This window comes from Physeter macrocephalus, chromosome 18, assembly GCF_002837175.3.
Source record: "Physeter macrocephalus isolate SW-GA chromosome 18, ASM283717v5, whole genome shotgun sequence".
NCBI lineage: Eukaryota > Metazoa > Chordata > Mammalia > Artiodactyla > Physeteridae > Physeter > Physeter macrocephalus.
In genome coordinates, this window is record NC_041231.1 from 67621267 (window position 1) to 67634569 (window position 13303).

The following is a 13303-nucleotide window of genomic DNA, read 5'->3' on the forward strand; positions in this document are numbered from 1 at the left end:
GCCGCTCCGCGGCATGTGGGATCCTCCCAGACCGGGGCGCGAACCCGGTTCCCCTGCATCGGCAGGCGGACGCGCAACCACTGCGCCATCAGGGAAGCCCTAGCAGTAATTTTTAGAAAGTAGTATATTTTGAATAGAAGTGATATCAGCAATTTAACTCCATAATGGAAAAACTAGAAGGCCATGCTCTTGATCTTAATTTCATTTTTTTAAACCTCATCACCCTTTCCTGCACTTTCTAATACAGTGATGTTAATGAATCAAATGATAAAGCATTCTGAGTTTTAAGTAAAACTCAGAGTAATCTAGTTCAGTTTTGGAAAGTATTTGGGGGAGAGGGTTGAGCATGAGAAAGTTGTAGAAACCAGTATCATATACATAACCAAAGGCCCAGTTTTGATATTGTTCTGGGTCCCAAGCTACTTAACGAAGCTCAAGTTTCCTCTCACTTCAAAAGCTCTCAGGCAGCTTCGCTACTCGCCCAGAGCCAGCGGGAAACTGGCACGCAGCTCCAGGCTGTCTTCGTTCCCTGGAAAGAAGACCAAAGGATCTACAGAAGAAGACAGGGTAATCAACTAAAATAAAACCTTGAATTTTATGGATGGGATTGGTGTAACCCTCATTCAACTGGTGTGAGGAAGGTAAGAGGCTGGCACATTCATATTCCTTAGGAAGAAGTTCAAGTAGAAAAAAATCAAAATGCCAGACCTGGAAGAAGAAAGTCTCTGGTCCCTTCAAGACTTGAGCTTGCCTACTGGAGCAGAATCCTGTAATTTTATAATTAATGACTAAAGTCATTAATTATAAGTCTCTCTATTGATCCAGTGCTGCTATGGTCTCCAGAAAATAATGTATTTGGATAAGCACTAAAATAAAATGCCATCTCAGCATGTGGAATTAGAGCTGACATCTATGACTAGGCAAATAACATGCATTGCCTCATTTAATTTTGCAGAATCCCTATAACTAAAGAGTCATTAGGAAAAGAAGATGTGGTGAGCTCAGGTGACTCATCTAAGACCACAGCCCATAAAAAACAAAGAGATTTGGAATCCAGGCCCATCTGGATCCAATATCCATGCTTCTCTATAAGATACTTTTTCCCAAGGAATATCTAAACAGACAAATAATGCAGAATAAAATATGTTATTAATATTCCACAATGGTTTGTGGATATTTAACTGTAGCAATAGTTGCAACAATAATAATAGATAACAATCACTACAAGCCAGGTACCCTTCTGAAGCCTTAATGTGTATTATCTCATTTAGTTTTCACAACAAACCTATTATGTAGATATTACATTATGTTTACTTTATATATGGAAACTAAAGCAGACAGATGTTAAGAAACTTATCCAAGGTCACTAGCTACTAAATCATAGCCGGGATTTGGACAAGGGTGCTCCAGCTCAACAACCGTGATTTACCTGCCATATGCCCTTGCCTCTCCTTTCAGGATGCATAATCATTTATAATGTTTGTTCTCCTATCCACAGCTGTCCTAAAGAATATAGTTGGCCAAGCCTCTACAGAGCAATATCTTGTTATTATAAATGTAATGCCATATAATCTTAGAATTAGAAGTGATATTGAAGGCAATCTGTTTCAACCCTCTCATCCAAGTCATCAATCTCTCTGATCCTCTGTTCAGGCACACCATGAACAATTGCCTACCTCCCAAGGCAGCACATTTAGGTCTAATTGTTAGAATTGGTACAAAATTCCCCTTTTTATTGAGCCAAAATATGTTTCCTGCTAACTTACTCCTATAGGACCTTGGTCCTCTTTTTCCCTGCTTGGACTAAGAGCTTTCTTCTGCGTGATAGTTATACTGCTGTTTCCACCTACCCCTTCCTTACTGATCCTCAGCTGAAGAATTTCACTATCCTTTTCCTCTGTCAATATTCCTTTAAATTTTTTAAATTTAATTCTTTATTTTATATTAGAGTATAGTTGATTTACAATGTGTAAAAAATGATACAAATGAACGTATTTATAAAACAGACTCACAGACTTCAAAAAAAAAATTTATGGGGACTTCCCTGGTGGCGCAGTGGTTAAGAATCCGCCTGCCAGTGCAGGGGACATGGGTTTGAGCCCTGGTCCGGGAGGATCCCACATGACGCGGAGCAACTAAACCCGTGTGCCACAGCTACTGAGCCTGCACTTTAGAGCCGAAAAGCCATAGCTACTGAACCCACGTGCCACAGCTACTGAAGCCCACGCGCCTAGAGCCCATGCAACGCAGCAAAAGAAGCCACTGCAATTGAGAAGCCCGCACGCTGCAACGAAGTGTAGACCTCACTGGCCACAACTAGAGAAAGCCCACGCACAGCAAAGAAGACCCTACATAGCCAAAAAATAAAAAAAAATTTTAAATAAAATAAAAGAACATTTGCATTTCTTCTAAAAAAATATTTTAAAAAAATTTATGGTTACCAAAGTGGAAACGTGGGGAGAGGGATAAATTAGGAATTTGGGATTAACACACTATTATATATAAATTTTTAAAAGGTGTGTTTATCTAGATGTATTTTTAACACAAAGTAGAATATCATCATCACGGACACGATATTGACAATAAACTCAATTAATACAGTGAAGATGATAATCATTGGCATTTCCTCCTTGGTTTTTGTAGTGTGTTTAGAATACACAGAATGAAGTTGAGGTCATTTTATATTGTTGGATCACATTGAGTATGCATTGAGTATCACCTAAAATTCCTAATCCTTTCGTCTTTTTCTTAACATTTTTTGAAATTAAACTCCATCCTGTAGTTATGCTTTTTTCCCTCTAGATCCAAAAATAGTACTTTAGGTATTATCTCTATCAATTTCACTGATTAGATTTGTCAGTCATTGTAAACTGCAAAGATAATAATTTTATATTATTTCATGAACCATTTTTTAGGCATATCATCTTTATCTTCATTCAAGTCACATAAAGGATAGGGAGCTCTTGCCTACTGGGTTCTGCCAACCTGGTGGGCATCAATCCATCTTGTAAATTTATTTGGATATGGCAGTTCAACTAATGCATTCACTCAACAAAATATTATTGAGTATCTACTTTGTGACATGCATCGCTCTAAGTATTGGTGATTCAGCAGTAAACAAACACAAAAAGCCTTTACTCTCTAGAGCTTACATCTTAATGAACTGAAACAAACAGTAAACAAACAAATAAATAAGAAAGCAAAAGAAAAGCCATAGAGAGATAATAATATGCATAAAATTAAAATAAGGTGATGAGATAGACAGTGATCTCGAGGATGCTTTGGATTAAGCATTCAGAATTCACAGAAATATATCACTACTTCTCAAATATCTCTCCTTGTTCAAGATATCATGAAAGACGTCACAAAAGCTAGAAGCTGGAAAGCATTCAATAAATGTCTATTGCTTGAAGAAAATGTCTGACTTCCAGTTATAACTGTTTTGGTAAACATTCACAAACTAAGAATTTGCCATAATTTTCAGAATTTACCTTCCATTTTTTGTGTTAAAAAACAGCTTCCTTCTTTTTTCTGGTAAATCTCCTCTTTCCCATCATTTACAATACTTCTTTTGCAATAGAATTAGAAATTTCATCTGTTTTTTGAGATACGATTTATCTAGACCAGGAGATATGAACTTATTTAGAGCAACTAGACGTCCTTTCTTGTTCTTCATCTATCTTGGGCTTTATGCAGCTCTAAGACATATGTAGCCATTCCTTCTCAGTCCAAACATCATTCTTGTTGCCATAAGAGATACTTTTTGTGTTCAGTATATTTCTTTTAGGTTCTCTTAACAATATCCAAATTTGGAGCATATTTCTTTTTTAGCATGCCAAGCCTTCCAGGTATGAAAGCAAATTCATTGGTTTCCCTTCCTTGGTTTAAAATTACAGATCACTCTAGTCACTGTAAGTATAACTTAAATAATAAGAATAGGCTGTACTATTACAGGCTGGAATCACCATTAGCTAGTCATACAAGGTAGAACCGACCAGCCTGACTTTGAATCCAGAAAAAAATTCAATGATAACTACTATATCTCTCCAATTTGCAATCTATGCTTTTAGTCATCTTTCCATAAATATCTGTTAAATATTCACTACATGACAGGTACAGGGCAAAGTTTAGGTTTAAAAAAGGAAATTGCATTTGTATGTAAGTTTATCAGAGCTAATTCTATTTATAGGCAATGCTAGATAGTCTAACATAAATCCTGGGTGTGAAGGTGGGGATAGCAAGAACACACCCTTCCCCTTCAGGAAATATTTCCTACCACTCTCCTCACCACCACCCCCATCACTGACACAAAAAATTCACCACAGGCTCTAGTAATAAAGACCTATGAGATCTCAAAACAAACTGTACTATTTGCCTTAAGAATCAGGGATTTGAACTCATGGTTACACTTTAAGTACAGGTAAATGGCAGGACCTCAAATTACATAAACAACAAGAGCCTGAGGAAGGGCCTGACTATACTCTCTCAAGAAGCATCACCTCCTGGATGTCACCCTTTCAAAGAAACCTATCTCCGCCACCCAACATAAATTGGTGACAACCACCTCTTACCCTGCTATACTTTTCTCTATACCACTTATGATCTTCTAACATAAAAGAAAATTTACTTATTGGGGAGGGGGAGGGTTGTGGACTGTTTCTCTTTCACTATAGAATATAAATGTTCTTTTAGCAGGCATTTTTTGCAATTTTATTTGTTTCAGCATCTTCACAACTTTGAAACGTGTACATAATAAGCACTCAATACATATTTATTGTACGAATGAGTGATTTGTTTTGAACTCAGATTGAACATTTTTGCTCATGGAGGTACATTTCATTCTGTTTGGAAATGTTATGATGCCTTAAAAGAATGAGAGTTTACAGCTAAAACATCAGCTATAAAAGTTCATGAAATATCTAAAAGCTCCCAACTGATTCCCTAACCAATCCATGTGTCCAGCTAGCTTTCAGGCCAGGACAGTGACACCACTGGAGCCCACACAGAGCTTCAGACAATCATCATTGAGGGGCAAAATGTATGAGGTTTTGATGTAATGGCCATCCCAAATTTCCATATGGAACACCATGATAACTCACTAGGAGAAAAATGTAAATTATAACGAAGGCAAAAGATATTGGGAACCCAAATACAACTCCATAGATTAATTTTCTGATATTCAGGCTTTCCCAAGGGGAAAAAGTGTCTCAGACAGTATACACATTGATCAAAGAGCCATGGGAGCAACATTCAGGGAGACACCCATCCTGTCTAGGACCATGATTATAATGTGAAATAATATTTTTCAACCATATCTGAAATTAAAATATAGCCGTTATACTAATAAAAGCAGATTCAGAACTTTAAGATTCTATCTATGAAAAAGAAACATCAAACATATCTTATACCTGAATTTAGCTCAGCCTAAGCTAGCTGTTCCATTTCATTTTCATATCAAAGGACAGTAAGGCCAGACTTGGAACTAATATCTTTCAAGCATTGATGTTTTAATTTGATGGCTATCTGTATTCTAGGACCTCTTTCCTTTCAGGATCTGGCACTGAGTGAAGCTGATCTAAATCTGAAACTCTTTGACTTCAAAGAGGGTCTTGTGCTCAGATTAGCACCACAGTGGAACGAGCCAGATAAGAAACAGTCCATAAAAGCATATAAATTCTTCAATATCCCAAAGCTTTTGTCTATTTCCTCCTATCAATCTATAAATTAATCTTAGCAATTTAAACAAAACGAGTCAAACATCAAAAGTGACTGCGATAAGATTTATCTCTTCCAGTATCCAACAGTGTCCATTTTACTGAACTTTTTACACTCAAGTTACAATTCTTGCAAATAATAGTTTTATTTATATATATATACACATACTGATTTTTTACCTACAGAGATAACAGCAAGAAGCAAGGAGGAAATAAATATGACAAATATTTATATGATATATATGATAAATATGACAAATAAATATGTCTCGAGAGAAACTAATTTTGCAAAAGTTATCATAAATTTTACCCATTATAAGAAACATGTTTTCTGTTCAAAGGAACAGATAAAAATGGATTAATTATAACCATTCTCCATATTTTCATACATGTTCATCAAATTTAAGAAGCATTTCTACAAGCTTGAACTTTATTAACTTGGAGATAGAAAATAAGCAGAAAAAATAAAGCTAACACTGAAAATTCTTCAATATTGGGGGCAGTAAATGAGCTGGGGAGGAACAGGTCTTCAAAAAACTTGATTTTAGGGCAAAAAGGACTTCATCAGAAGTCGCTCTGGGATCACCCTTTTCCAACTCTCCAAAAATGGGACAAAACATGAACAAAACAGAGTGAACCACAAACAGAAACCCTCTAAGAAGGCTGTGGAGTAAAACTACTTTTCATAAAGGTAAAGAATAAGTGTAAGGCAGTATGGTTTAAGAGATAATTGCCAATAAATTCAGGAAAAAGTAATGTTTAGATCACCAGGGTTTTTTTTTTTCAATACATTACAAATGAATTCCATAATCACACATATGTATTGAAAAGATAATCACCAGGTCATTTCACCTCAAATAAATCATATTTTCAAACTTAGAGTTAGAGAGGAAGTTAGATTTCCTCCATCCCATTTGCTTTCAAGTTTAAAATACAAGGACTTAATAATCCTGAAAAATACATTTTAAAATGATCCAAATATTATATAAATTGATATATTTTTAATCATCATTTCATTCCTTCATGAGAATTAATAAATAAGGCTAAAATGATAATTAATATGAGTTATTGCTTGTAGCAATAAATCTCAGTAATAAAGAACATGGCTTCAGGAATCAGTAGATTTCTATTAATATAAATGTCAACTCTGCCAGTATAAGAAATGTAACCTGGGCAAGTTATTCACTGAACTACAGTTTCTTGGTATACAGAATGAAGAAAATAATATTACCAATCTCATATGGTCATGACAAAATTAACTAACATGGTCCCTTTTAATTAAATATTAACTGCTTTGTGTAACTACTCGGAGAGTCCTTGACTCACAGAACTTTCTGTTACTGTAATTATCATTACTATCATCACTATTCGATGATAAGGCCAATCTTCTTACATGTCCACATATACTCCTCTGGGCTCATCTTCTGTATATTTGGTGGAGTTGTTTACCATTTCTGAAATGTCACCTGCTTTCCTCTTCATTAAGCTAAATCCTAAACATTTCCGACAGGCCTGACATTTATGATAACTTCCCTTACTAAACATATCCCATAATAATATTTCTCTTATACTGAATTCAGTGAACTTTTATACATAATCTGTATTACGTTATATTAATATTGCCTTATCCTTGTTTTCTAGCTTTACTGTAGATTTAATAACTCTCTATAGCTTCTCCACATTATATATATATGTATAAGTTGTTTTGCTGAATAAAATATATTTTTAAGACAAAGGATTATTTTCCTTAAAAATAAAACACATCCACAAAAAAGCTAGTATGGTGGTGGGCATACAGTAGATATCTAATGCATGCTTTTTAAGTTGAATTGTATTGTAACATATTAACAGCATCACGTGGGCTGTTTCATCTTTTCCATGGTAAGTTCATCATCCCAACAGTGACAGAGTTGAATACAATCTCCATGGAACCAACTTGGACACTCTAAAATGGTGTTAATTCAATGCGCTGAACTGAAAATCCAAACCCCCTCCTAATACAGACACTTTCATAATTTTATTTCATTTATAGAATACTGACTGAATCCTAAGTGTCTAAACTCCATATCTTAAATTACATGAGAACAGTTGGGAAGCCGTTACACTATAGGGCAGAGTTGCCTTCCTCCAGGAAAAATGAACAATGAATGCTATGGGTAACTCCTTCAAATGTTTCCCTTCTCATATTAAAGTAAATGCTGATTTCACATCCTTCCTCAATGGGTCACTTCAGAGCATTTAAAAGTCAATACTTCTCCTCTCTTAACTCTACTTCCATCTACCCAGCCTGTCCATCCTTTCCATATTTTATAATCATTAAGTATTCAGTGTTCATAATAAATCAAATAATTTTCACATACAAAGGAAATTTCTATTCTCTTTTGCCCAACATGTATATAGCTAAATCCATATTGATTTAGCTTGAGGTGTATGGAGACCAATAAAGAAATCATCATGGTAGAAGGGGAAGAAAATTGCTACTAATAAATAAATGCCAGCAAAGGAAATAGAAAGTTTTCAAATTGGCTGGGCAATCATATGGGGCTTGATATATGATAATATTCCATTTTACAGTAATCCTGTCTACTATTTTATCAGTACAGGATATTTTGATGGATAATAGGGTTCATGTTATTAAAGAATCTGAAATGTATCATATTCCCAAATTCCATCTAACTGCTCTAAATTCCATCTTTGGGATCAATAATATAACTCATATTATGCCTGGAAAAAATGCCCTTGGAGCCACAGATATAAAAGGTTACCATAGAGGATTTGCAAAATCAAAGAGGCTTTCAGAAACATACACAATTTTAGACAGTTTATAATTCATCTACACATTCAAATATACCAAATCCTAGATCCCCTTGCACTGTCTCCTTGTAGGAACAGAAAGAATATCATAACTGCTGATTTTTTCCCCTGAAAAAAAAGATTCCATATTTCAAAAGAAACATGCACCATGCAACGTGCAAAAAAAAAAAAAAATACCTTGTGTTTCTTATTTTCAGGGCCTGTTGACATGGACAATGCACAAGGTGAAATCAGCTCGTTGGTTCTTGTTAGAGAGATGGGAGGTGATGGGGATGAAACAGATGACCTGTGGTCAGATATGGAGCTTTCGGATTTCCCAAGTCTTGAAGGCAGAGTAAGATTTGGGTGCAGAGCTGAGGGACTGAGGTGGCGCACCTCTGTGGGCGGATTAGCACGAGGGAGAGCGGAGCACCCCAGTTGGGGAGGAGAGGCAGAGACAGAGGTGGAGACAGGGTGTGGGGGAGGAGCTAAAGGTGTCTGCCCCTGGCCAGAGAGAGGTGCTGATGCTCTCTTGGATCTGTTTATCAGGTTTGAAAGAGCTGGGGAAGGATGGTAGCATTTCTCTGGAGAGGGGAGCCTGGCTCTTGGGTTAGTGGGAGGAGACACCGAAGATGATGCCGAGGAGGCTAACGTAGAAGGATGTGGGGAAATATCCCTGGGCTCTCCTGGGCCCCTGATGTCAGCATCCTGTCTGCCCTTGGAAAACAAAGGAGAAAAGCTTGGAGGGACAGGAGGCAGACCCGTAGAACTGGAGGTACTGCTTTGCAGCTGGGAAATCATTGGGCTGCTCTTCAAAGAAGTGGGGGATGGCGTTTTCTCTACATTCAAAGAAGCAAGGCTGCTACTGCCCTGTTTGGGGGGAGAAAGGGAGGATGCCAGAGGAAGGGGAGCAGCTTTAGTGGAAAAAGGGAAGGGAAAGGATTGCTGGCTGAGATCAGAAACCTGGTTTTCCCTTTGCTCTGGAGACGCCGCTCGCAGGGAGCAACTCGAGAGGGATTTTTTAGGCGTAGGAGAGGTTTGTTTAACTTTTTGATCGAGTGTGAGCCTGGAAGAAGCCAGGGAGTTGAGAGAGAAGGTGGGACAGGATGCCGGGGAAAGGGGTCTTTCGTGAGAAGGGTTGGACTTGAGGATGGCAGTGAGGAGGGAAAGCCGGGAGGGCACTGGGGATTTCACCCCTGACTTTGAGAAGTTCCCGCTGGATGACACTTGGCTACAGACAGAGGAAGAAGAGCCGTGGAAAGGGGAGGGGAAGGGTTTGGGACTCGGAGAGAGTGAGTGCGTGACAATGCGGACTGGGATGTAGGAGGCTGAATTCGACTTCAGAGAAGCACCGGAGGGCAGCGAAGGAGAAGAGGTTCTCGGACTTTCTCTGGGACTAAGGACATGCGAGGTGACAGTCTTCTTGAGGACTTCAGACGTCAGGCCATGTTTTTCCTGGACTGCGCTTGGACTGGATGAGTGAGAACCTGATAATTGAGCGGGATGGGGGAACTGTGACGTCGAGGACGTGCCCTTCGGTGCAAAAAAGGGTGCAGAGTGAGCGGAAGTTTGAAAGTACATGGCTGTTTCTTCCACCAGGGCCCCACTGACATCCAGCCTCCTCGGGTGGAACTCCTCCAGGACAGAGGCTCCGGCTAGGTCGACTGGGACAGGTGGTGTTTTCTGATTAGTTGGAGAAACAAAGGAGAAAGCAGGTTGTTTATAGGCAAGCTGCTCAGAGGCAGTGGGACAAGTTAACTAGAGGAAAGAGAAATAGACAGGGTCAAAGACATCATTTGTGAAACTGTCAAAACATTCTTGTCACTTGCGCGTTTATGCAAACAGTCCTATTAGTTTACACAAAAAGAGGCCCTTAAACCTCTGAGAAAATGGCAGAAATTCTGTTTTGCTAATGAGGCATTGCTTTGAATTTGAAATAAAATATAAATAAACGGTGAACTCTTAAATACTATATCTCATTTATTCTCCAGAATGAACATCAATATAAAATTGTATTTGCATGTCTCCCTTTGGAAAATAATCCATTGACAAAAATCTAAAAGAGTTATCTTCTTCTGGAATTGCGTGATTTGAAAAGATTTAAATCATCATCAATATAAATGTCAAAATGCACTTTGGAAAAGGAAATAGGTTTTCTTCCACTGCAAGAATATAAATCATAATATAATAATAATGACTACAATCCTTAAAAACTTTACCACACTTTAAGTGTTAAAAATTCTAAAAACTTGGACTACTCCTACATATTGTAAACCTGAAAATAATGCCCAGAATTCAAAAGATGCAGCCCTCAACATCAACATAACTGTGACAGAGAGTGAAAGCCAAGGCCGAAACAGAGAGAGAGTTTTAGCTTATGAAAAATATTTTCCCTAATTACTTGCCAGAATGAACTGTTAACAAAAGATGTGAGTTATGTTGGAAGGAATGAATAGATACTCTTTCATATGGAAAGAAGCCAGAGTAGTTTATCTTTTTTTTCTTTTTAATTGGAGTATAATTGCTTTACAATGTTGTGTTAGTTTCTGCTGTAAAATGAAGTGAATCAGCTATATGTATACCTATATCCCCTCCTTCTTGGACCTCCTTCCCACCCCTGCCCCCATTCCACCCATCTAGGTCGTCACAGAGCACCGAGCTGAGCTCTCTGTGCTATAGAGCAGTTTCCCACTAGCTATCTATTTTACACATGGTAGTGTATTTGTGTCAAACCTAATCTCCCAATTCATCCCACCCTCCCCTTCCCCCACTGTGCCCACATGTCTGTTCTCTATGTCTACGTTCTCTATAGGTGCCCTGCAAATAGGTTCATCTAATCTACCTGAAACAATGCAAGCCACCAATCCCACATCAGATAAAAAGAAAATAAAGAAATAATGTATCACTTTCAAGAGAAGCTAGGGAGAGCCTGTAAAATAACTGAGTAGCTCTATTCTTGCGCTATTTTTAAAATTATCCAGTACTTTAAGACAAATACTGAAATTATAAATGATTCTAAAGCCAAACCTTTTAAACAGAGGTTTCCCTTCAAAATTATTGATTTGAGTTTATTGATCCATAAGAGAAAAGAAAATATTTGTACCTAATACAGAATTTAGGGAATATCTGTTATTCAAAATAACAATTTGTATTTATTAAGTTATATACTTAATTTATTAAGTTATATTTAAGTTGTATAATAATATTATATACATTGCATTACATAGCAGAAAAGTGTACGACCGTAATAATTAAACTTAGCAAGAGCTTCATTTATAAACTCAGTAAAAGATATTTCTTGATTTTGCTCTATAACATGTTAAGAAGGTATCTGTCAGACCTAATGCAAAGATTTTCATATCATAGAGTTTTGAGTTCTAAAACTATTTAAAACTGATAAATTCAAACAACTCACCCCAAACTTCTAAGTTTCTGAGCAAATGTACCCAAAATATTCTTCTCTTTTTATATGTAAATTCATTTGTGTATTTGCGACACAGAATTCTTGCCACATAAGTTATTTTTGAATAATTTTGGCATGTAACCCAGAATATCTGAAAATCAGCAATAATTGAAAATCAAACAGAATTCAATTAAATTGAGAAAGAAAGCTTAACAATTCCCTCACATAAGTTTTGCTTAAAAACAATTTTGCTTATCCAGTATTTGTAAAACCAACTCATGTGTTTAGCCATAAATGAAAGGTCTTCTCTAATTGTTTCCTATGATTGGCCTGTCCTCATGGAAGGAATGAAGAAATTTCGAGGCTATGTACAGTCTCTTTGCATGCTATGCCATAGCTTTTGTTATTTAAAAAAATGTAAATTAATAACAGCCACAAAAATTCCATTACCTTTTCAGTCATGTTTCCAAATAACTTCAGTTTATATAACAAACTCATTAATTCATCCTGATTATCCACCAAATTATCATGTTAAAATCTCAGGACTGTGATTTTGAGGGTCTCATCAGAGGAAAAGACTGTTCCCTCCAATTTCCCCAAGACTATGGCTTCTAATTACCAAACATTCTATTACATGAAGTCATATCTTACCTAATATAAGTAACTCTGAATTTTACTGTACTTTCTAATAGCTTATTATTGAAGAACTTCTAAGAAAAGTTCAAAGGGAAAGATTCTGAAAAGTCTAAGAATGTTTTTTATTATATTTTCCTATTTATGTATTAATAAGCTTTTGCAATATGTTTTTTTCTAATTTGATGTTATCCTAATTTATACTAATATAAAAATGTGGCACCATATTTTTATAAAATTCCCAGGAGAGGGGAATGCATTTTTTAATGAAAAAGATTTATTTTCCTGAGTTCCTCTTATTAATAAGTTTTAAAAAAGAGCGAGTAAAGACATGAATAATTTTACGCAGGAAGAAAGGATGGATACCTGTCAAATGTTCAGTCAAGTAGCTCTAAATAGGCCCTTTATTTTAGCTCTTTCCTGTAAATCCCTTACTGATGATAATAAACTTCTCTGATGATGCCTACAAATTATATCAATCTTTTCATCCTCTCCCATTAATAACCCTGTTCTGTTCTCTAGGTTCTCTAATTCCTTCTCTCTCAAACCTGTTCTGTGTCTTCTCCACCATTTATTTCTAACCTGATATTTGTTGATGTCTTTGCTTCAGACACCTCTCTAAAATCACCCCTGACTATATTCTCCAATCCCCAGCCCTCTTCTGATTCCTTGAGCCCCCTTACCACATACTTCCTCCAAAATCATTTTCAAAACTCTCTTCTCCTAGAAAAACTATCCTGAACTCTGAGTACATTCACAG

General features: G+C 36.7%; 1 protein-coding gene across 24 annotated transcripts in view; it reads right to left on the reverse strand.

The window, feature by feature from the left end:
* The window catches only part of MLIP (muscular LMNA interacting protein), a 283019-nt gene that overhangs the window by 117149 nt on the left and 152567 nt on the right, over positions 1-13303 (reverse strand). For 22 of the 24 annotated variants that reach the window (XM_055079757.1, XM_028479088.2, XM_028479081.2 and 19 more), the window contains one exon: positions 8706-10265. The exons of 1 other annotated variant lie outside the window; for it this stretch is intronic. In XM_055079757.1, coding sequence (XP_054935732.1) covers positions 8706-10265 — 1560 coding nt within the window. The remainder of the gene's footprint in view (positions 1-8705; positions 10266-13303) is intronic. One more of the 24 variants, XM_028479075.2, reaches the window with a different exon arrangement.